Source organism: Mus musculus, chromosome 12, assembly GCF_000001635.26.
Source record: "Mus musculus strain C57BL/6J chromosome 12, GRCm38.p6 C57BL/6J".
In the NCBI taxonomy this organism is placed as follows: domain Eukaryota; kingdom Metazoa; phylum Chordata; class Mammalia; order Rodentia; family Muridae; genus Mus; species Mus musculus.
In genome coordinates, this window is record NC_000078.6 from 54,178,981 (window position 1) to 54,204,265 (window position 25,285).

General features: G+C 45.9%; 1 protein-coding gene across 1 annotated transcript; it reads right to left on the bottom strand.

Annotated features, from left to right (window-relative positions):
- Egln3 (egl-9 family hypoxia-inducible factor 3) lies at positions 1–24,894 on the bottom strand. Its single transcript, NM_028133.2, has 5 exons — positions 24,225–24,894; positions 6,561–6,680; positions 4,900–5,036; positions 2,651–2,724; positions 1–1,675 (listed from the first exon to the last, which is right to left on the bottom strand). Exons 1-5 carry the CDS (start codon positions 24,579–24,581, stop codon positions 1,644–1,646), a joined length of 720 nt encoding a protein of 239 aa, NP_082409.2. The 5' UTR covers positions 24,582–24,894; the 3' UTR covers positions 1–1,643.
- Between the last annotated feature and the right edge of the window lie 391 nt (positions 24,895–25,285).

Sequence of the window (25,285 nt, forward strand, 5' to 3'; positions counted from 1 at the left end):
TACAGAGGAGACTGAGTTTATTGAGCATGTATTTACTAAGCCCTTTCTTGCTATATGCCAGGCATTAGGTTAGGCGCTGGGAATATTGCATGGGTCAAAAATGTACAAAATCCCTGTCTTCGTTGTACTTAACACTCTAGGCATCACAGGCTAAAGAGACAATAAACAAAATAAATAAGGACATGACATTGCAAGTTAGAAGGTGGGAAATACTAAATAAAACAAAACTGAGCCACGGGACGGGGCACGGGTGGGGGTGTTGGGGGCGGGGGTGGGGTGTTGGGGGTGGGGGTGGGATGACAGTTCTTCCTGGACACTTTCCAAAACAATTAGAGGAAAAGTATCAACTTCTGTCTTGGAAAGTCTGTCTGTCTATCTGTCTGAACATGACGAAATAAAACACTTTCAGGTCTATGCTGCTTGTGGGATTCTAGCTAGGAAATTAAAGAGGTTTGAAAGTTGGGGAAGTAGCAGCAGAAACGAGGGTGGCTAACTTTCGTAAAATAGGTGTTTCGTACAGAGTTCGGGAGGAAGCGACACCTGCCCCCTGCAGCAGGAGACCCTCCCACGGTTCTGGGAAATCCCACAACTCTGGCCGTCCTACCAGCCAGTTGCAGTCAAGGATCAAGACGACTCAAGTGAGGCTGGCAGAGCAGATGATGTGGAAGAACTCCAATAGCTCTGAGGTCTTTTTATTTCCATCTCTTTTAAGAGTACAGCACACTGTTCTTTGTTATGGACGATGAACCGTTAAAGGGAACACACACGGATGAAAGGACCCTGTCTGCACTTCCAACCCCATCTCCCTCCCCGAACTGAACTGCTCGGGATGGGGATGCTCGGACGAATCATGTAAGTTGGGCTTTGCTCTTCCCATAGAGTTAGCAGAATCCAGTGCTGAATTACCAGGAAGCTTTCTATCCTCTGATTTAACTTCAAATTTCAATACCAGAAAAACAACCCAAACTACCTGGCGAATTTTATTCTCTGGATAATTAGGTTCCCCAAGTAAGAAGTAAACATAGTGCATAATAAATGCTGGGATCATCTTCCACAAGAGAGCCATTGACTTAGCAATGACCTTCAGAAAGTACGGGTCGTAAACCAGGAAAATGGAGCATCCACCGTGGGATATCTATAAATCGATTGCTAAGCAGCAGCCCTTTCTAGAGGTGATAATGTCATTAGGTCGTCGTCACTGTCTAGACTCTGGTTAACAACATCTGGAAATCGTTCAGATATTTCTCTTTCTTGCTGTGAGGGTTTGGAGGGTACCCCTTCGTGGCATCTGTCACCAACTTTATTTCTTTGCGAACCTCCTCCCTTCAAATCAGGACGCATACATAAAGTGCGAATAAGAAGCAGTCCTGGGCTCAACAGCCGAATTCCCAAATCTATCTTTAAACCGCTGGCCAGCTAGGATGTCGTCTGCAGGTATTTCTGGAGTTAGCAAATGAGTTCATCTGGCAAAGAGAGTGTCTGAAGGTCACCGCAGTCCCGGCAAGAAAACATGAAGTACCACAAACAAGGTGGGGAGCTGAACGACGTGGGCAGAGGGGATTGTATGGATTCTTTGGATCTTGACACTTAACATTTCCGGAACTGTTACTACACGAATGCGGCCAGCGGATTGCACACCACAGTCAGTCTTTAGCAAGAGCAGATTCAGTTTTTCCTGGGTTGGAAACGGGAAAAACAAGTTAGGGAGTCAAATTTGATGTATTATGTCAGTCAACAGCTCTCTCTCTCTCTCTCTCTCTCTCACTCACTCACACACACACACACACACCTTTGCAAAGCTGTCTGTCTGTCTTGGCATTTGATAGGTACAAAGGTCAAATAGGTAATGAGTTAGGTCAATTTCTTTATGTAAACATACACTTTATTAATTTGGCAGTGGAAAGAATTGTACCCAGGACACGCCACAGGTTAGACAAACGCTCTAACTCTGAGCTACATCTCCAGTTCTCCCTGTAAGATTTCTTAGGAACTCAACTCAATATACTAATGTTCAGTTACTCGAAAGGATACAGGACACAGTATTTCCTGTACTCAAAGAGCCAGGAATTTACCTTTTTCATGAACCACCTTGGTAGCATTATTGCTTTTGTACGCTTTGGGGCAGCAGGACATTACAGAGGTCAAGCTGACCTCAAATTCATGGTCCTTCTGCCTCAGCCCAGAGTGCTGTTCCACCATGCTTAGCTTAGAACAACCAGTATTGCGAAGCATAACTCATAAACACTGCCTGCAGGCGGCAGGAACGATGTTAAATCATATCAGTTTGATAGCGTGAGTGCCCTGCTTCTATACTGAGCCACAATCCCATACCAACTTAACTTGACCATTGGAGCTAGGATCCATTATATTTTCTATCTAAATGCCAAATTCATGAACAAAACTTTATGTTGCACATGACTGATTAACATTCACAATAAAAAGTTAATTATTTCTATCTACTACAAATCATCACACAGTCAGTGGGCATCTCGAGGGAAATTGTCCCACTCATTTCCTTCTGATGGTTTTAAGAGCATGAGAGCCAAGGCTTTAGATACCATTCTTTCTGAAGCTAACTCACAACTGAGACGAAACAGTGTTATTACAAAAGAAATAAAACTAAAGTCGGAGAAAATGGCCAGACACTTACTAGTTAAATTCCTGAATTTCTTTTTGGCTTCTGCCCTTTCTTCAGCATCGAAGTACCAGACAGTCATAGCGTACCTGTGGAAGCAAGGCATGTGCTATTAGAGGCCACCAAAACCTTCAAACTCACTCTGTGAAGCTCATAATATAATCATCTGTAAAACCACCACTATTTTAATTTATAAGTACTTCCTTGGGTTCAATGCTCTATAAATGTCTTATAACACAGGTGTTCTGGGGACTGCCGGGTCCTGCTCTGAGAGCTCAGAACTCAACAATGCTATCCCTAGAAACTTCTCTTAAGAGCTCGGGCTCCAGCGGATGATTGGATGGGTAGGGACTCATTTAAGACTGGAAGAGACTTGCCCTGCTAAGGATGGAGGCTCAAGATGATGGGAAGGGAACAGGGAAGGGAAAAGGAGGTAACATTTGAGAGAGGCTTTCACAAGTAGCTTCGTTCAGTCTCGGAACCTTTCTAACTCTCGGCCTGCTTTCTTTAGTTTTAGGCATTGGTGCAAAGACTCAGTACAGACACCTCTGGGATTTCCACTGCTCCTGGTACTCGCTTTATCCTATTCATGGGATAGACTGTAATTGGAGCTATCTCATGCTTGGGTTTTTAAACCTTTTACTTTTATAATTATTTTTAGCCACAGTACTTCCCATGGCATCCCATCTCATCCCCCACTCCACCCCCAAGGGCTTCCAATCACTTTTGCTAATGTTTTCTCTATAAAGTTGGTCACAGTGGGGCTGGGAAGTAACTCGAGAATCCTGCCACCAAACAAGGCCCTATTATTGAACCCCATAAAACAGGCCACAGGTAGATGTCAGCAGCAGTAGAGGGACTAGAGGCCTGTTTATACAGAACATGTCACAGTGTGACCAATTCTGAAACTCTGGGGCTCAGATGAGGATCTCTGCGGAAAGCTAAGCTTGGTAATGCTTAGCGCCATCCTTCCACACACAGCCTTTCCTACCTCAATGCCCTTCCCAGTATAAGCCCCACACTCCACATCACTCTGCTCTCTGCCTGGCCCACGTTTGGAAAGAGAAGGGAGAACTCAAGGCAGAAGAGGACATAAATACTTTTATCAGCTTTCTAGATTAAGATTAGACAATTCTAGCTGGGCGTGGTGGTACACTCCTTTAAGCCCAGCACTTGGGAGGCAGAGGCAGGCAGATTTCTGAGTTCTAGGCCAGCCTAGTCTACAAAGTGAGCTCCAGGACAGCCAGGGCTACACACAGAAACCCTGCCTCGAAAAAAACAAAAAACAAAACAAAACAAAAAAAAAGATTAGACAATTCTAAAATGTTCAGTGAAGGGGGAGGGAGGGAGGGAGGGAGGGAAAAGAAAAAGAAAGAAAAGAAAAAAAAAAAAGAAAGATGAAAGGTTTTAAGAACATTGAATTGTAGGTCTAGGGTCTACTCAGTTGACAGAATGTTTGCATTGTGTGCATAAAGCCCCAGCATCAGAAAAAACTACATGCAATGGCACATGCCTGTGATCTCAACACTCAGGAGGATCAGAGATTCAGGGTTATCCTCTGCAGTGTAGTGAGTTCCAGGCCTTGTCTCAAGGATGGATAGATGGATGGATGGATGGATGGATGGATGGATGGATGGATGGATGGATGGACGGAGCAAGCAAAACGATAACATCCAATTGTTATTTCATGGATAATGCTTGCCCGGGCAAACTTTAAGCTATGAAAGAGTGAAAAGGAAGTAAATTCAAGAAAAATTAACTCTTTCCTTTCCCAAGGTTCGTTCTTTGCTTGAACTGACTGTAATTTCACTCAAAGAAGCAGCACTCTTGACACATGGTAACCAGGGCTAGCTCAACCTTAGCTTGGCCTGTTCCCTGATGCTTTTGAGACTAGATCTCGCTTAGCTCATGCTGCCTGGAACTCTCAGTGCTCCGCAAGTGCTGGTATTACGGAGTGTACCCCAAAGCAGGCAACTCTAATTGTTTCTAATGGTCAAGAAGGAAGGGACAGAAAGACAGGGGAGAGCACTCTGAGGACCTGAGACTTCAGTATGCACAACTCACAGGATAGGAAGTTCATAGTTACTTTAAACTGAAGTTAGATTTGTATGCTAGTGAATCCTAAAGAGGTTCCTTCAATTTCTATCACTCCAAATAGGTTCGCCTATCAGCTTTGGGGTATACCCCAAATTAAAGGACATTAGTTTTCGGGGATCTGGGGTTTGTATGCACCCTGGAAGAGGAACTGTGGCCCCAGCTCTTACCTGGTGGCATAGGAGGGCTGGACTTCATGTGGATTCCTGCGGTCTGACCAGAAGAACAGAAGTCTGTCAAAAATGGGCTCCACGTCTGCTACAAACGATTTCCCTTCCGGAAATATCCGCAGGACCCCTCCGTGTAACTGAAGACCAAGAAGAGCATCAGTTATTTCCTGGTCTCATGTGCGGTTGGTTGATCAGCAATGTGTTAGCTCTATGCAGGAGAAATACTACCTGTTCCTCAACTTTAAGTGGGTTTCATCCTGTAAATACTTATTCCCCCCTCACACTTTGGAATCAGACTTGCATCAGACTTAGCTATGGATAGCCATATTCAACTTCATCTCAGCATCTTCCCCTTCCCAAGGCTATGAAGGCCACAGACACAAAATAGAGGACAGCCAGAGAGTGCCACACCAAACTATCCATGTCAACCTGCTTCAACCAGCCAGAAACAAGCAGAGGAATCCTGAGTAATTTCACAGTGCCACCAAATATTAAGTCTAAGCATGCTTCCCATACAGCTGCTCCTGCAGTAACAATTTATAGCCGTCCTCTGAACTCTTCCAATGCCCTCTGACCCCATTGACTGGGCACTTCTGTGACCTCTCACACCATGCTATCTACATCTTTCTGGACATCTATCACTCTCTTCACCGCCTTTTCCTTTTCACGTGTACAATCAATCTACTTGTCCTACTGGAACAACTATCTTCTGGGTAGAAATCAGGCTTCACGCATTACTGTTTTACACGACACAGTCTAAAACGCGGAAGAAACTCAAATCTCTGTTGATTTCGTTCTTTCTGGTTTATCACTGTTGTCCCACTAGCTCTGCTCACAATGGTATCCCAAAAGATACTTTTAAGCCCTAAAGGAACTGTTGTGGTCTAACTACGGAATAGAGTGGAAAGATCCAGGACCCCAGCTTAACAGTCGGAGTCTACACTAACAAACCGCAAACGGAGATGCAGAAAGTTCAAAAGCTAAATAAGCTTTGCAGAGCTCTCCGACCTCACAGACTCCTAAATCATCCCTAGCTCGGAGAACTTGACACGAACTCCACATCTCTACCATCTACAGCTGCCGTTCACAAGCGACAACGAATGCCACCCCCATGGGACATATCATCCTGAGATAGAGGATAGGGAAGTCGCTCTCAGGGACAGCGTTGAGACCCCACCACTCTGGGTTTTTTTTTGTTTTTTTTTTGTTGAATTCTCTCAGTGTTGCTGCTGGGAGGGAAAGGTATGCATCAGATGCTGAGCTGAGGGTCTCATCAACTCTGCATCCCAATGTTCAGTTACCTCCCTTCATTAACCCCTGACCACAGTCACCCTGCCACCCCCCAACCCCCTACCCCCACCACGTTAACTCTAGAGCCACTGATCTTAATCTTATCAACTCTGGCATTAATTCCATAAGTGGCAGGAGGCCGGGCAGGTCATAAAACAGTGGACACTGGCTATTAGAAAGTATAGCTTTCCTAAGGTTACTGGAAGGTTTTACCTAATTGGAACTGGCATACTCTTTTGATCTGAACTCTCAGTGTACCCCTATCGGCACCTTCTACAGCATATATAGATCCCCCAAGCTCGCCCTACCCCACAAAACACACACACACACACACACACACACACACACACACACACACTATTCCACAGTACCTTGGCGTCCCAATTCTTATTCAGGTAGTAGATACAGGTGATACAGCGGCCATCACCATTGGGGTTGTCCACATGGCGAACATAACCTGTCCCATTTCCTGGATAGCAAGCCACCATTGCCTGTAGAGACATCCCAAAGATGCTGTTTTAAAAGAAAAGCTTAGATAGTCTCCTCCTACAGCAGACACATAAAATACATAAATTTGGGTTACGATCAGAACATAAAACTAATATAAGGTAATCTTTGGTATGAAAGTGTAACAGGCAGACCCTGTCTTAGGCCTCAGTGCAGGATAAGTGATCCGGTAATAGTCCCACCTTCTAGAACATTGAGAACTTTCTAAAGAAACCCATCTACATCCTCAACAAGATGCTTGCCTTTCTTTAATATCCCTTTTTGGAAAAGCAGGATCCAGGTTCGCATCTGAGCCCTACGAGGTCAGAATCCAGAGATACAAGAGGCAGGCACAGTGGGCACATACATGTAAATGCCTGTACTTGGAAGCTGGAGCAGCATGCACGAGGCCAACCTGGCCTACAAAGGGAGAGACCCTCTCTAAGAGGAAGGAAGGAAGAGAGCGTGCAGAAAGAGAAAGAGTCTTTGGTGTGGGGCTCAGAGACCGTGCTTGGTTAGCAGTGGCCCTGAGCTGTGGAATCACGCTTGTTTTCTTACAAAACCATGTCTGATCCTAAAGGTGGTAAAGGTCAGACTTAATAAAAGGCAAGAAGAGAGAAGGGTCGGTGGGAAGCTAGACCTTAACACTCAATAAGAGTCAGCACACACAATACAGGGAGATCTCTTTGAAGGAGAAAAAAAAGTACATATATGATACCAATGAACTTGTAGATGGTTCTTTGTTGAAACCAAATTAATAGCTTTCTTCTGCCGTGAAAGCATACTTTCAGACATACTTAGGGGGTCTGAGTTGTAATATTCCTTGATAAATAGCAAGGTTACTTCACGAGTAAAAAGACTAGTCCAGACCAGTCCCAAACTAAGCCACTGACAGATCAGTGATTCCCAACAGAGCCTGAAAACAGAGCTGGGCCTCACACACACTTCGTGCTAGAGGATGAGTAGTGGCCTGGCTTTGCAATGAACCTGAAGTTTAAATCAGAGGATATCTACACCTTTTATTTGTCGCAGCTAGCAATCCCTCAGCCCACCTCAGAAAGAGCCACTATGCTGTCACGTGTAGAGCTGAAGTTGCTCTGTTAGCCTGAACGTCTGTCTCCCCGAAAGTTGGATTTTGAAGTGACTGTAATAAGGATTTGACAAATTATGGCATTATCAAATAGATGGTGTCTTGAAAAAGGGTGATTGCTGGTGTGGCTGGAGAGGAAGAGACAAATGAAGTTGCCTACAACATAGGGAATTACCTATTCCTGGAAGCAGTGGCCAGAAGTGTAAGGGCCAACAATGAAAGTCACTTAGCACCATTACTCCATGATTTCCCCCACCATCCCAGTCTCCCCTGCTGTCAGTCAGTGCTTTAGCTTTATATTCCCAAACAGCTCTGCTCCCAGAAAAGGTCAGTGGTCTGGATGCCTGCCATCTACCTCGTCTGCAACTGTCTGTGGTCCCAGGCTATTTCACATGATGAGGAGGACGGGCTGTGCAGTTTATATCGATTGCCGATTTGACAGGATGTAGGATCACCTTGGAGACAGATCTCTGGGCTTGTCCGAGATAGATTTTGTAGATTGGGTTAATTGAGGTGGAAAGACCTGTCCTAACTAAAAAGGGAGAAAACGAGCTAGCTGGCCACCAGCATCCTTTTCCCTCTGCTTCCTGACTGTGGAATCACCCTGACCAGCTGCTTTGAGCTTGCACCACGACTTCCTGCCACAATGCACTGTGCCTTGGGACTTGAGCCAAAATAAATCCTTCCTTCCTTCAGTTGCTTTTGTCCGGTGTTTCGGGTGTTTTGTTACAGCAACGAGACAAGTAATTGACACAGTCCTCCAACGTCCAAAGAGAGAGAAGACTCGATCGGAGCTCAGTGTACCGTGTGTGGAGAGAGCAGTGTCTTGCAGCACATTAAGAAGCACAAATGGGCTTTAGAACTCAGCTTGAATTAAAATACAGGCAGGAAATACAGACTGTTCCCACAAACACACCCTCCACTAACTGCTGCAGGTATAAAAGAGAGAATGTGCCGGCACAGTTCCTTGTGGACTTACCACTAAGACACCTCTCTAATTGTGAGCATACACGTTGTGAAGGGAAGGGGAAAAAAAATCTTTTTTTCTGGCCAGAGTGCAAGTCACCCTCTCTCTGACTCCAGAAGCCATGTGCACCACGTTTAAACAATGGGAGGAAACCACGGGCCGCTCAAAGGTCCCGCCGCAACCTTACTGACCAATTGTACCACTGAGGTTTCTGGCTGAGTGCCATAGGAGATGGGTTTTGGCTCAGACACATTCCCAACTGCCAGGATCTCAAACTGTGAAGCTAAGGATGCACTGATGGGCAAACCTCAGTGTTGAGTCATCAGACCCATGCCAATTTGTGCACGGGGCAGTAACAGACTCCGGAAACTGATGGGCTTATCAGATCTGTTATCTAAACCTCATCAAGTCTGTAAAAGGAGCCAGAGTGCAGGTCCGAGGGAAATGTTGCAACACTTCATTGTTTTATGGGAACGAGGAAGGTATCTTACTATAGGGGTTTTTTATTGGTAAAAACTTCCTGACTTGACCAATACTTGAAATCTACAGCAGTTTAATAGCACATCAGTGTCCCTGTGGTAGCATGGTCACTGTACCCCTGGTTCTAGGCCTGGGCTTGCAGATGAATCAGCGTGTCTTCTGATTCTGCACATTCTCTGACGTGTCACCGGCCCCGGCACTGGCCCCGGCACTGGCCCCGGCACAAACCCCCCATCCCCAGAGGCCTCTCCACAGCTCTGTAGCAACAGGAAATGAGAGGAATGAACCAGGTGTTCCCGAGCTGGCTCAACACCAGAGATATGTGCTTCAAGACACCTCCATGGTCACGTTCAGGCAAGAAGAAGTGCACACATATAGAAGAACTAAAGCAGAATCCAAGTATAAAATCTACTTTACAAAAGGCCACCAGGAGAAAAGAAAACCATGCATCTGTGAGGGGCTGTGGGAGAATTACTGTGTTCAGAGATCAAGCCCAGGGTGGACACTCCAAGGCCTCAACTGGATGTTCCAAAGCAACCAGCCACAGCTAGAGTAAGGAGACAGTTTTAAAACCAGTATGCACAGCTTCAACTGTTCACTCAGCAACAATGATCATTCACACTTAGTACTTCTCTACAGATCAAACTGCAGATGGGGGTGGAGGAGGGGGTGGAGGCAAGCAGTAGAGTCACACCTAACATGTGCCACAGCATAGGTCTGGCTCCTAGCCGCTCAAAAAGAAAGAAGCCATACCATGCATTTTCATTAAAATGAGTATATATATATCACATTACACATTGCTCAGGACTTTGGAATCATATTTCTTGGTATAACTTGATCTTTACAAATGCAAAGTTGCATGTTATGCAAATTTTTACTGAGCAAAAAACTTTTTAAAACTGATCATTTTATTTATAACAATTAACAATTGATATACAGATATTGTTTAAGCCTGAAACAGTATCTCACAGCTGTTACTCAGTTCCTGAGGTGGCTGAAGCAGGAGCATCACACATTTTAGAGTAGCCTGTCTAACAAAAGGAGATGCAGTCAAAAGGAGATACAACGAAAAGCCAAACCATGAGCAGTAGAACTGTAAAGATATCTGGCTGAACAGCCTTTAAATTTTGGTCTACTGACAAATTGGACCTCTTACTTACTAAACAAATATTAGCAACAGCTTTTCAAGAGTGTTTTTTAATTCTCCTTTTGGGGGGGGGATTTAATATTATTGCTTAATTATGTCTCCATGGGTAGGAAAGGACTGGTGCTGGTGGAGGCCAGGAGGTATCAGATCCCCCTGAAACGGGAGGTACAAGCCACTGTGAGCAGCTTGACCTGGGTGCTAGGAATCAAACGCAGGTCCTCTGCTAGAGCACTACACACTCTGAGCACTACACACTGAGTATCATCTCTATGGCCCTGCCTGAGATGGGGAGGAGGAGGAAGGAGGGGAAAGGAGGAGGGAGAGGAGGAGGAGAGAGGAAGAAACACCTTCTGTGCATAGCATAAATCTAGTGAGTACAGCAGTCTATGTACAGGGTTACCAGGATCTATGTACAGGGTTACCAGGATATCCAAATGCTCTCTGCAACGGTTAGACCACAAAGACCAGAGGGAACTGACAAAGTAGCCGAGTTGCAGTCTTTGCAAGGTTTGTTCTTGAATGTGGTGGGTTTTTTTTGTTTTTGTTTTTGTTTTTTTTTTCTTTTTGTTTTTGTTTTTCGAGACAGGGTTTCTCTGTGTAGCCCTGGCTGTCCTGGAACTCACTCTGTAGACCAGGTTGGCCTCGAACTCAGAAATCCACCTGCCTCTGCCTCCGGAGTGCTGGGATTAAAGGCCTGCGCCACCACGCCCAGCTCTTGAATGTGTTTTTAAACTTAAAGACAACCGAAGCTGGCATGTCAAGTTACAGTCTGTATTTGGCTTTGACAAAGAGCAAAAGGACTCCAAATATCCTTTACAAACTAAATGCAGAGAGCCTTGGGGTGCTGACTGGAACTGCAGCTTCAGCCCTCAGCCTTCAGCCTCAGTCCTTTAAGGACCCCAAGATTAGGTTCCTACAACATTAATGGCTGAAGAGCAGTGGTTGACTCTGGGAAATATGCCTGCCACCAAGCCAGGCTACCCAAACTCTATCCTTGGGAGCCACAAGGAGAATGAAGAGATCAAATGCCATTTGTTGTCCTCTGACCTCAGCCCTGCACACGATGGCATGAATGTGCTCATATACATTTGCATGTGCTCACGAGCATGCATGTGTGTGCGCGCACGCGTGCGCACACACACACACAAACTAATGTGAAGGCCTCTTAATAAGATGGCAACAGTCATGCAAAGCCTTTTCTAAACTTAGGAAAATGTCACCAGCACAAAGTTCACAGTAGCCATCAGCTGAGCCAGCATACGAAATTGAACAAAAAAAGGAAGGTCTGGATGTGAGGGCGAAACCCTACTCAAAATGTTTTAGAAATTTTTTTAGCGGCTTCTTAAAACTTTTCTTCTTATTATTATTATGGTGTGTGTGGTGTGTATGTGTGTGTGTGTGTGTAAGCATGTGTACACACATTCAGAGGCCAGAGGACTAAACTCAGGTGGTCAAGTGCCTCTACAAGGTGAGCCATCTCATTGCCCAGCTTTAGAATTTTTACAAATTTATTTCAACCACTTACGGGGTTAGAGAAAGGAGCTGTAGGCAACTCGAGCTCTTAGAGAACAAAGGTAGGCAAGGGCTCAAAGTGTCATTGGTTATCTTAGCATCTTGCTTGTTATCCCCATCAATGTGTCCCATGAAGCCCTCCCATTTCCTCCTTTCCAGTGCCTCTGGCTAGAGACCAAGGTGACCGAAAGAAGGGAGAAAAGAGAGTGTGGTTTGGTGAGCAGCACCATGGCTGCGTCCAGCTCCCCCACTTTCCTTCCCAAAGGAAGTAGTGACAGAGTCCAGTGTATGTCAGGTTCACAGTCCTCTCAACAAACTCCAAATCCCTAGGGCTCCCTATTGGTCCAGTCTCACAAGGAAAACTCCTTCTGCCCTCCTCACATGCCCTATGTTCACGCTAAAGCCAGCGCCAGTCCCTGAACCCACACGCCCAGTGTACTGCTACACATTAACTCCACTGCCAGTGCAGCGTGGTGATGTGTGTGCCCTTCCACCTGAATTGCACAACCAAGAAGGAACTTCGGGACTTCTGCAAATGGGTGTTACAAATGGCTGAGTTCCTTTGAAGTGGGTCTGCCTGCCCTTCCGGTTCTGGCAGGGGCGCCGTACCTGGAAGGGCAGATTAACTCACCATCTTCACTTTCCAGCCACTCCTCTCCAAGTTCCAGCGAACTTGGCCCTAGCTTCCAGATCACACAAACACCAGCAATTCTGCAGAAGATAACCTTCTATGAAATTGTTCCAAGGTCTTGATGATAGAGCTAACAGGTACCGAGTACCATAGTCTTTTGGGATCTTTATGTTAAAGAAATAAATTGGCTCCACACTCTGAGAAGAAACACTCACAAGAGCACACAGACATCCCCCCCATCCCCCCACCTCCACACACAACACATACATACGCCAACAAGTTTGCAGAAAACTATGGGAGACCACAGACTGTAATATCTACTGGTATCCCGTCAAAATGCCACTACGGAGGGTCCCTACTTGTGCATGAACTTTTGAGTGAGTCACTCCCCCTCCCAAGGGCGCCCCTGAAACGCTCAGGAGACCAGGGCTTGAAGGGACAATCTTCATTCCTTTCTCAGCTGTAGCTAATTCCTTGGCTTGAAGGGGATTCTTCTAAGTCCTGCAATTAGGCATAGTAAACAGGCCTGGCGACATCCACAGATCAGCGCAGGCTGTCTGGGTTTGGGAAAGCAGCCCTTCCCGTGGAGGTCTGGCTCTGGGCCAGCAGGGAGATGACTGAGTGACAGGGCTACGTGCGCTTCGTGAGAGTGGCAGCCAGCCCACACCCGAGCACAACGCCAGGCAGCCAGAGGAGGGAACAGACTCTGGGGAGCCCTGGCTCCTCCCCCACCGCTCTCCAGTCACCAGAGAAAGGCTTTCGGCGGAGGCTTCCTCCCGGCAATTACAAAATCAGCCAGTCTAGCAGGCTGGAGGACGCTAAAACAAGTGGTTAACCATCTCCTTCCCAAGGCTTCGACCCAGATGTTAGCAGTTGTTGCTTCCTAAAACCTTATGGGCCCGGTGGTACTTCTACAGAACCTGTTTAATTGCCTGGTTCCTGGGAGGGTGAGCAGAATTTGTCCGGACTCAAGGCTGTTCTCTCAGAGGGAGTCATTAACCCTGGTTATTATACGGACCTAGAGGTTACCAAGTGTCCCTGCAGAACAAATCCATTAGTCACCCTAAAGGCAACATGGGGTTGGGACTCACAGCATTTAACTTCCTTAACGTGAGAAACAAACTTATCAGGAAAAAAAAAAAAATCAAACTTCACCTGTAGTGCCTCACTAAAGACTAGACACAATATGGAAAGGCATCTCTGAGTGAGTGTCTTTATGCTTTCATCTTAAATTAATCCCAAAGTATATGAAGGAATCCACAGTGATTTAACTGCAACCTGTAAGAAAAGACTTTATTAACAGACATAGCTGCCAATCAAAATGTCCTGGAGAAGAAAAAAAGGCCTTCCAGATACACCGATGAGATAGGAGAATCCTATATTTGCACTTCAGCGCTTAGGAAAATGCATTTGCTCGGTTAAAGACTCCACGCACCAAAAGACAGTGCAGTCCACACAACTCAGGAAATGCAGCACTCACGCGCAGTTACCGCACAAAAGCTCATGCAGCACTGACCACGTCCCTGATTGTAATGGGTACATCACAAGTAGTGTCGCATGTGCACCATGAGCCCACCAGGAGGGTATTCACACTTGCAGCAGAAGAAATGGAGGCGCAGGGGAATTAACTTGTCTTTGGGTCAGTCTGGCTGAAGACTGTGAGGCTGAAATCCAAAGCTTAACAAGCAAGCTGTTTAAGGTGCAAGACTAACTAGCTTGTCCCGAGCTTCCTGGGGGATTTAAGGGTCTTCGGTTCTAGGACAACTCCAGGATCCACCTCAGATCACAAAATACACGCTGACGACCTCCAGGTAAAATGCTGGGGTGTTTGCACTTGGCCTACCCAAACCCTCCTGTGCTCTGTAAGTCATCCTGAGTCAACTTAAACACCTTAGAGCATGCTATGCAAATAGCTGTCAAACTCTATGGCTTAGGAAATGACAAAAAAAAAAGGACCTAGACATGTTCAGTGCAGAACCATCTTTTCCTAATATTCTCAATCCAGTTGAGACTGCATCTAAAGATTCAGAGGAGACAGCTATAATCATTTCACTGTTTCCCACAGAAAGAAAGTCATGAGAGGCAACAACCAACCAATCAAACCAAACCGAAAAAGAAAAAAAAAAAAAACCTACAAAAAACAAGAAATGGGTGTGCTTGAAGTTATTTATGAATTATAAGCTGCGGGCTGAGCCAGAGGTAAAGGAAATAGCCTAAATCTTGTGGCAAAGCAGCGCTGGTCCAGCTGTTGTCTTGGCCTGTGTTACCATACTGCAGAGACAAGCCCACCCAACCCCACCATCAGGTTGTGGCTGCCCCTCAGCCTCTGCATCAGCCCCACACAGGCCCTTGGGCTTCTTCTCCCCTCTCCTTTCCTGATGCTCCAGTCCTCATTGTTAGCCCAGGGCCAGTCCACAGCCAGCCATGCTGTCCTTCCAAGGCCTGGGTTATTGGGGGCTTCTTTCCAACACCATCCTTCATAGCGCATGTCAACAAGCTACGGTTCCCAAACTGGCTTCAAAGTCAGCTGATAAATGGCCAATTCAGAAAAAAAATTTTTTTTCTTTCTTTCTTTTCTTTTTCTTTCTTTCTTTCTTTCTTTCTTTCTTTCTTTTTTTTTTTTTTTTTTTTTGAGGAAACATAAAAGTTCATTTCTCCCTGGAAAGAAAACGAGACTCACCAAAGTAAAAGCATCCTGGGGAAGAGATCAATTTTCCCTGCTAGGGCATAAAGCTAGTTTGGGAGACATCTGAACTCAGCTACTAGCACATTAATTAGAATTCACCAGACGCAGAACTTCTATGGTCACGTTAATTAGAATTCATTGGATGCAGACTGCTGGCTTAAAGGAGGGAGGACACCCAGAAGATCTTTAACGGGGTAGGAGGAGGGGGGCTTCTCGCAGAGAGAGAGAGAGAGAGAGAGAGAGAGAGAGAGAGAGAGAGAGAGAGAGAGAGATGCCTCAACAGTTTTGAGGAATGTAAAGGGAACTAGAAAGAATGCCTGGGCCCAAGTCAAGCAGTTAATTCAATTGTCCAGAAGCTCCTCAGACACACTACGGTCCCATCTGACAAGTGGGGAGAACAGCCAGGTATGAGCCCACACACTTGTAATCCTAGTACTGAGCCTGAGGTCCATGGCCACAAGTTCAAGATCAATCTGGGCTTCCTAGTTAGATCTATCTTAAAAACAGCAAAGCCCACTAAACAAATGTGAGAACGGAGAGTCAGAGGGAGGCACTGGACATTATGAAGCTAAGTAGGTGAGCCAGTGTTCCAAAGCAAGGACTTTCCACCACTCAACCCTGTTTCCAAAATACCAGGGAAAGTGTTGTCTGAAATAAGTGCTATTCTTTCTAGACAGGCCAGGAATGAAACTGCCTTCCTTCAACTCCAAGATAAGCGATGAAGCAAGGTATGGTGGGTCAAGCCAGTAATCTTAGCACTTGGGAAATGGAGGGGATCCACAATACAAGGACAGCCTCCCTAGATCATACTGCGTTCAAGGCAGCCTAGGTAACTAGACTGTCTCCAAACAAACAAAACACAACAAAACAAGCAACAAAGGAAGAATTCTAAGTTCTTCTGAATTACCAAATATACCTTCCAACCCCCAACTGGATCAAAATGAGGACATCCATTCCTAAGCAGGAGGGAGCAAAATGGCAGCCACACCCTGATTTCCACTGAATCACACCTTCGATTCCAGTCAAGAGACAGTCAAGAGATTTCAGGGCTGAGAGTCCCAAACTTTGGCTTTCTCACGCCATTTATAGTTTAGGCATCTTTATTCTGAAGGGCTAGGGATTCTGGGCTCCTAAGTGTTATCCATAGTTGGAATATATATATGTGTGTGGGAATTTTTTGGAGACTCGGCAATTTGGAAGACACTCCAGATTTGCAATCACCAAAGTGACCATGAATCTTTTTTTTTCCTTTCTCCTAACCTATGGTCATCACAATTTACTTTCCCCTTGATTTAGAAAAAGGGAGGAAATCAGCTCCAAGCTTCCTTCCATCTAGAGTCTGAAAAATGAAGTTTATTGGCACAAATAATAGAGAAGACATAGACGTGTATGGCATGGTTGCTCCCCCGAAATCTCACAAGTGAATTAAAATGGTTGTTCCCTGTTAGCTTCAGCAACAAATACATAAGCTTGGGTTTGATCAACCGAACTCTTGCTAACAGAGGAACTGGGAAAAGACCCACACTCTTCCTCATGAACTTCCCATGGTAGCTCTCATGATGCAAACTCCTTTATCTCCTAGCAAATCATATGTGCTTTAAAATAATTACACACACACACACATACTGACATCCACTGAGTTCAAAATTCCTTTCAAAGATGAAATGAAGCTAGCCATAATCTTACGGAACTGTATAATACAAAGCACAGTGGTCTCTGAATTCAGGAACTTCTAAATTGAAGAGAGGCAGAACAAGTCCTGGGGCCACCTAGGCAGGAGACAGAGGATAGACTTCCCAAGACAGGCATTACATGGCCTGGGAACTATAGAGTAGAAGACAATGGAGAGGCAAGCTGGCTGTGCCTAGCAAGTCTCTTTCCAGCATTTCAGGGTATAGGAATGAAGGTAGTTGGGGAAGATTAAGGGTAAAAGGGCCAGGAGGTCAGACAGAAAAGGCCTCTAGGATTCAGCAGAGGCTCAAAGGGTTATTACAGTGGATAATGGGAAGGGAACGGCTCTGGTTATTATCCTGCTTTTAAGAATAGGAACTCCAGACCTAGGGGAGCCTGCACAACCAGATTCTAGCAAAGGCAGAGGGAGGGATTAACAGAGAAAGAAGGTGAGAAGCCAAGGCAGCCACTCTTCTTCCTTAAGGATGTCTACTGAAGACAGAACATTCTACTTGAAAAGAAAACCAGGAAAACTTGCAGTTCCACGGTGAAGCTGTGAGCTACATACTGTTACAACAGCAACATGGGCCCGGTTCTGACCTGTGTGTCCCTGGCTAAATGGTGAAGAGAAGGTTTGATGGTCCATTCAAATCACTCAAAGTAACCTACAAAACAAGGTGAGTATGGAAAAAGCTGGGTTTTGTTTGCTTAAAAAAAAAAAAAAAAGACAAAATTGTCAAGAGGAGGGAGCAGTTTTGTATACTGTCCCTGAGGTTGGGATGAGCTGGCTAGAGAGAGGTGCTTTATCATTCATCCAGTGAGTACCAGAGGCAAGCCCAGGACAACATGCAAACAACGCCTCCAAACAGCCCCACAGCTTCACGGTCTCCCATTAAAGTCAAAACCAGGCTTCGCTGGCACTTGGAACTGGGTTTCCCATTTTGTCTTCTGACTGGCAAACAATCCAGACTACGATCACATCCTTCAATTATACGGACGTGGAGGTTATTTTGGTTTTGAAAGGCAAAAAATAATTAACATAAGACACACGCGTTATTTTAGTGATTTTTCTGGTTGATGTCACCAAATACCTGACAAGAAGCATCTTAAGATAGGAAAGGTTTGCTTTGGATTAAAATTTGAGGGAATTCCTGGCCAGGGAAGGCATAGAGAGTGGGGAGCTGCTGCTCAATTGCCGACAGCCAGGAAGCCAAGAGTACATAGTACATGAGGGTTTCCAAACCACGAGACCCTCCCCCAGTGACCCACTTCCTCCAGCAAAGCTCCACTTTCTAAAGGTTTTACAACTTTACAAAACAATGCCAACTCGGGAATAAATGTTCAAACACCTAAACTTACGGAGGGGGTAGTTTACATCAAAGCGACAACCCATATTTACTCTAAAACTTGGGCAACATTATCGATGTGGCTTCTAAAGAATCAAAAATTGGCTTGCCTTAATAAGGATGCATCGATGCTGTTCTGAGCATAGGGGATACTGGGCAAGCGGCCAAATAAACCCCAATTCAAAACCTGAGGGGCTACATTTAACAGTGTAGAGCAGGAGTCAGTAAGGCTGAGATGAGCAAGGGGTAAGAGATGCACAGTTCACCAAAACCATGGGCAGAAACTCATCCACAAGAGGAGGCAAACTGAAGCAAGTGCTATTCTGGGTGAAGATAGAAATAACCGAGAGAAAAGGGTACAAGTCCTATGTATAATTAACCAAGCTCACTAATCTTACTTGGCAAACACCCACAGAGCTACGAATCCAAGCCAAATCAATGGTTCCTGGCCATCTGCCAAAGTTGGATTCTTTCGTCTGGCATCATAAAATGATCTGTCTGTTGTATTTACAATCCCAGTACCTCTGGATTCAGTCACCCACTGGGCACCCCTGGCAGATACCCAGCGGAAAACATCAGAACTATCATTACTGTCAGAACGTGTGCATTTGACAAACACCGGAGGAAAGTGACAGATATCTCGAAGCATTAGTTAACGGCCACAAAGTACTGCTGCAGAGGAAGCGTCAAATCTGTGGCTAAAATAACTTTAAAAAACAAAAACAAAAATGAGTAGCCTTGTCCACTGTGCGAACTTGTTCACTACTCTTCGGTCTTCAATAGGCTCGAGTCAAATGTTCTTTGTTTACCCAGCATCAGAGAATTCAGCCAAAAGTAGAGATGCCGAGCAGACCAAAGTCCCAGGGGAGCAGCCTTCTGAGCCTTGCCCTGAAGGACGCATCGTACTGTGGCGTTTGAAGGTGCTCACCTGGCAGTGCCGTTCAGTAAAAGTCTTCAAGCCTCGGCATATTGTCTCCCATATAAGGCGTGCTCCCAGGATACAGTCCTGGGATGCAAAACTATTTTTATTATTAGGAAAAATCTAGTTTTCCTAGCCAGAGTCAGGAGTGAATTTACCAAATTTGCATTAAGCTGTCAGAAAGAGAAACAGTTTCCTGACATCCAAGAGCCCTTTATAGAGATAGGCAATTAAGCACCATGAAGATGCTTAGCATTTTCAGTCTGAGCCATATTTAAAAATTTCAGATAAAAAACTGAATGCACATGGCAGAGTTCACCAGCCAGTCCTGGGCCACATGACTCATGATGACCCAGCCCTAGCCTTGGAGGCACCTGTTCCCACAAGCCCTACCATGAAATCTCCCTCACTCCTCTTACCAGGGCTGTGTTCTATAAATGACTTCCTCAGACAGTTTAAGATTTTGACCACAGAGACACTGCAAATCTCTGCTCTCTAAGGATCACACCTTGTCATGGGCTCAAGCAACCGTATTTGTGACAAACAATTCTCTATGCTTGCACCACCCCAACCAGGTCTCCTAGTTCCCCAGAGCTAAGGTCAAAACAGTGAGTGCAGCTTTCCCCAGGGCAGTGGAAGCTGGGAAGCTGGGCTGCTGTTCAAGCTTCAGGCCATCTTACCTAAGAGCTGAAGCAGCCGGTGCAAGGCATCACCATGAGCCATGCGTGTGGAGCAGCAGCAAAGGCTGGGTTAGAAGGATGAAGGGGAAGAAACGCAGAACAGAAATGGAGAAAAAAGAAAGGTCTCAAAACTCAGAGAGCGCAGGGCGTGGTGGCACAGACTTTAATCCCAGCACTCGGGAGGCAGAGGCAGGCGGATTTCTGAGTTCGAGGCCAGCCTGGTCTACAGAGTGAGTTCCAGGACAGCCAGGGCTATACAGAGAAACCCTGTCTCAGAAAACAAAAAAAAAAAAAAAAGAAAAAAAAAAACTCAAGAGAGCTCACACCAGCTGGGTAGGAAGGCTCGAGATTTTATTGCCCACCCCCCCACCCCCCACCCCCGTTCTCTGAGACTCCTGACTGCTTTTCCTGCACTTGTGTCTTGAGAGAAGTCAGATCAGCAAGGTACATCTTCCCATTTTTGCTTAGAGTCATTTCCAACCAACATAAGTTCCATTAAGTAACAAGCATTCTTAACAATACCAGAAGGGCAGGCCAAACAGCTGCTCCACTAGGGGAAAGCAAGCCCAAGCCCCCACCCCCACCCCCACCCCAGGCTACACACTCTTGTTCATTAGCCTCCTGCTGCTCAGTCCTCTGTCTTGTCACAAGGAAAGGACTGATCTGTCTGCTCACAATACAACCTTTTTAACCCCCTTGCCCACAGATGCCCTGGTCAGGGTCCTAACAACCAGTCTAGCAATGCTTGCCTAAAACCAACACTGGAAGAACTAACTCAGCACTTCCCTTGCACCTCAGATGCACTCAAGTGGCCCACACCATATCCACAGTGTGTGATGTGTGTCTCATGGCTTGAGACACAGTTAACGAGGAACTAGACTAGCCTACAGTTCACATGTATTTGTGAGTATAAGCTGGCTCACAGGAGTCCTGCACTGAAACTCAGAGACACACATGCACATTTGGGGTGCTAAACAGGAAGGCCTGAAGTTACGAACAGACTCAAGTCAGACTCATTTGAAGAAGAATCTCAAAACTAACCTGGAGCTTTTAAACAAAGACGAAAACTGGACATTCTAAGAATTTTACATGTATTGGTATAAAGTTCTTTTTCCTAAAGCTTTTGAATTATTATTTTACACTTGATAGGGCCCCAAGTGACTTAACTTATCTAAGGCCACAAGGCTTAGTAACACCAATCCTCCCCCAACCTCTTTCTAAAACTGCCTCTGGGCCCTGACTGAGAGACTTTGGGTCTATTATTTAAGTGCTTCGTTCATTTTGGGCCAAGGCTCAGAGACGAAAGTAAAATAAGTACTGTGCTGAGCAGAGGCACCAGGCAGCACAAACTGCTCAATAAACGGTATTTATTATTGTTAGCGTTCCCAACTCTGAGTCTACAGTGAATGCTTCAGGCAAAGGGACATTCGGTTCTATAAATTACACGTTCTCTGGAAAACAGCCATTTGCAAGCTCTAGGCAGCCAAAGAAAAAGGAGCAAATTATAAGCAGTATTTATCTTGGATATGGTCTAGATCTTCAGGAGGGAGTAGGAACAGATAACCATTGCTAGTTGGAAAGCAATGACCACACTTGAGGGTAGGGGGCGCCATGATACTCCTCGGGACCACAGGGACTTTTCCCAGAGGGACTCCAAACCCCATTTTGCTATAACAGAGGCAAAGCAGAAAATTTCTAACACACACACAGACATATGTTACACATACACACACATATACATATATACATATATATATATGTATATATATATATATATATATATAAAAATGACAGGGACAGGAGTACTAAGAGTCCTCCCACAGTCTAGGTATAGTAAATATTCTTGTTTATTCCCAATACCTTTGCAATCCTGCTCACATTATTCAATGACCTTAACAAATCCAATTTAAAGAAAAAAAATGTAATGAGGGTGTATATGAGTACAATGCATAGGAATGTAAAGTATATTTAAAAAAAAAAAAGTCTAAACTAAACGTACAAACTGGCAGTTGCTAAAAAAGCCTGGTGGGAGTTCATGCTAGCCTGCCTACATGTGTGTATGCTTGAAATTCCCTCGATCAAAAGTTATAAATAAGTTGAAAATCAGTACAAGTTCTCTCCATGAAGAGAACAGTTTTCCCCTGGAAGCATAAGCAGGAAATTAGGTCTATCTATATCAGTACTGTGGGAAGCAGTACAAAACGAAGGACACTGAGGGAGGAAAGGCACGTAAGAAAGAAAACAGGCCAAGTGAAAGGAAGCCAGGGTAGCCCTATAGACAGGATGTGACTTGACAATGCATCACCAGCAAACTCCAAGTACGGGACCCGAGGCCACAGGCGTCCTTACAGAAGTAAATCAAAGTTTTACACTTAAAAGAGAGAGAGAGAGAGAGAGAGAGAGAGAGAGAGAGAGAGAGAGAAAAGAAAAAAAATTATCATAATAGTTTGTTGAAACTTATTTGGTTTTGGTTTTTTTGTTTTTTTTTTTTTTTTTTTTTTTTTTTGGTTTTGTTATTGTTTTGGTTCTAATTAGCCAGGGAATAGTCCAGTCTAGGGATGGACTTTGTGAAGGGTGTGAAGGAGAGCTTTGTGCCAGGGACAGTCAAGACAGCCAGAATCTGGATAAGGAAAGATGGCTCTTCCGTGGGCAAGACAGATTTTCTCTTTTCGAGCGCAGTCACCTCACACAGTTAACTGAAAAGTTACTGGGTCCACCCCGGGATCTACAGAGCCTGCCTGCTTCTCCCTGGCACTTTTTTCATTCCCTATGAATTAAATTCTAGCTCGGGGTCCTCCTGCCATCCACTAAGTCAAAGCTAAATAATAAACCATGCTAGTGATTCGACATATCTTTAATTCTAATCTCCCTCAGAGGGGAAAACATTACTCCTAAACCACCGAGGGTAAATTCTTTAACAGCTAAGCTTGGAAGAAACTTTACAGAACTGATAAGGTGTCATTTGGCCTTTCGGATTAAAGCTACAAGTGCCTCCCAATACAGAGGCTAAGCCCGGGACTATCAACAAGGTTATTTAGTGCAGAAACACCCCAGATGAAAATGCAGATGATCCAGTCTACCACCAGACTGATGGAAGAAAAAAAAAAAACAAACAAAACAATAAAACCCTCTATCATCCATCATTCTCTAACAGAATTCAGGTAACTACTCCCAGCATTCAGAAACCAACAGTTCCTCTAAGATTTACTATGGTTCCATTCATAAGGACACTCGTCAGACAGTCCCTTCACCTCCTCCTAGCCTGACAGCAGCCTGCAGCTCCCAACTCTCTTCACCCATCACTTCCAGACATTTCCAGTTGATCACTTGCTTTTTATAAGGGTGCTCTTTCCAGCTTTGGGGACAAACAAGACTACAGTAGTTGATCCCAAGGCTGAACCTACACTGAGAAACTTTACAAGTATTACTAAAGAGCGGCACATGGTTCAGTGCCCACAATTCCTCTGCTGCTAGCATGCTCTACCTTGCTGGACTTCAAATGAAGTTTTCATGACTCTAAGAGTCCCTTGTCCCGCAGCTACACGGGGGCAATTCTCTCTGAATTGCTCCTGGAGAGAGAGTTTGACTATCCTTATAGGAAGAAATGGCCAGGAGCAAGACTAACCCAAAGTGATGTTACAGGCACCAGCTCCTCCACCTCCCATTGGTCTACCGGCCTGCCAATCTACCTGTAAACATTTTCAAGATAAATCATCACCACCCACTGCCCCCATTACGGGCTATGAGAACAACAAAAACAAGGTTTCTACCCAGAGGTACCTCACCACTCTCTTCATGGACCTTATCAGGTTGTTTGAGTGGATTTTGCCATGAGTTTATAGGAAAAGAAAGGCGATGGCGTGGGGCTCAGCACTTGGGCTGAGGGGTCTATGAGAATTCTGAGCCCCAGGGCTCAAAGGCTGCAGCAGAAGTGGAGGACTTAACCTTGTCATACCGAACTCTTCCCTCCCACCCTACCTAACTCTACAAGCCAACTAACACAAGGCAAAAATTAGACTTGCCTCTAGTAGAGTTAAGAGTGCCTCTGGCTACTGTGAAGGGCAGTACCGGGTGGCTTTAAAGGAGGCACTTCGGATCATGGACATGCGTGTCGCAGTGTTTCCAATATCTTTTCCCTCCACCAGCCAGTTGTCCTTGCGGTCATCACCAAAACCAGGGCAATTCTTTCAGAGTCAGCAGAAGCTCATCATCACGAGACACCTGAGCCCCTTAACGTGGACTTTTGCTTAAGGGGTTAGGCCAGGAGGTGGAGGGGACGCAAGTAGGGCAGATAGGCAAGCTGACTTCTTGGTTAAAAACCAAAGTTCGCTGCACCCCAGCGAAGGCGACACAACACTCCGAATGAAGGCTTCCCGTCCCCTGCAGCGCAGCTGCGGCTGGGCACCCGCACGCATCCTACCTTGGACCGCTCCTTGACATAGTATTTGCCCAGCCGGCTCCCGCAGTACAGGACCAGCCGGTCGATGAGGGACAGGAGGAAGTTGATGGCCTCGCAGCCCTCCTCGTTGCCCCCGATCCACGTGATCTGGTCGCCTCGCAGGTGCCGCTTGGAGACGCCGGCGCACGGCCCGGCCAGCTGGCCGTCACGCAGGGCCCCGTTGTAGTGCAGCTGCTTGACTCGCTCCAGCACGCAGTCGCCCACCACCTCGCCTAGGAAGTTGTCCAGGTAGCAGAAGCCGACCTCGTGCAGACAGGGCACGATGTACTCCAGGGCGATCTTCTCCAGATCCAGCCTCATGATGTGTCCCAGAGGCATCTCGCCCACAGAGCCGAGGCCGGGGACCCCCAGGGTGCACGCACCCAGGGCTTTCCCAGCGCGAGCGCACAGCGAAGATGCGGAGAGCCGGGCCGGGGACTCTCCCACCTGCGGTGGTCACAGTCCCCGAGCCACTTTAGCTCCAGAGGCGGGGAAAGTTGCTCGAAACTCTGAAGAGAAGGGATCCCGGCTCTGGGACCGGCGGGAGCAGTGTAGGGCTCCGCCACCCAGCGCCGGACTGGCCCAGTGAGAAGTCGGAGGGCCCTTTTTGGAGATGCAGAGCCACCGCCGCGGCGGCCGTGGCCGGGGGAGGAACGAGAGAAAGCACCGCCTTGACCCCAACGTCATGGTCCCGCCCCCGGGACTGCCCTCCTCCGGGCTCTTCCTCTTGGACTGGTGCTGCGGAGCATCTGGGTGAGCTCCACTCTAGCTAACCTGTGTGTGACCCAAGAAAGGGCTGGATTTTTTTTTTTTAATGCTCTCGATTTGCATATTGATTTGCGTTAAATCCCCTAACAAACTTGAAAACCTGGATCTCACGTCTGAGATGCACATGAACAGTTTATTGCCACTTTCTGGGCTAGTCACCTCTCTGGTGACTATATTTCTTAAACATTAAGGTTTAAGCTCTACCTAGTGTCTTTCCTTCTTTCCTCTTCTGTTTGATTCGGGTCTGGCTGTTCCAACCCCTGTGAGAGAGAGAG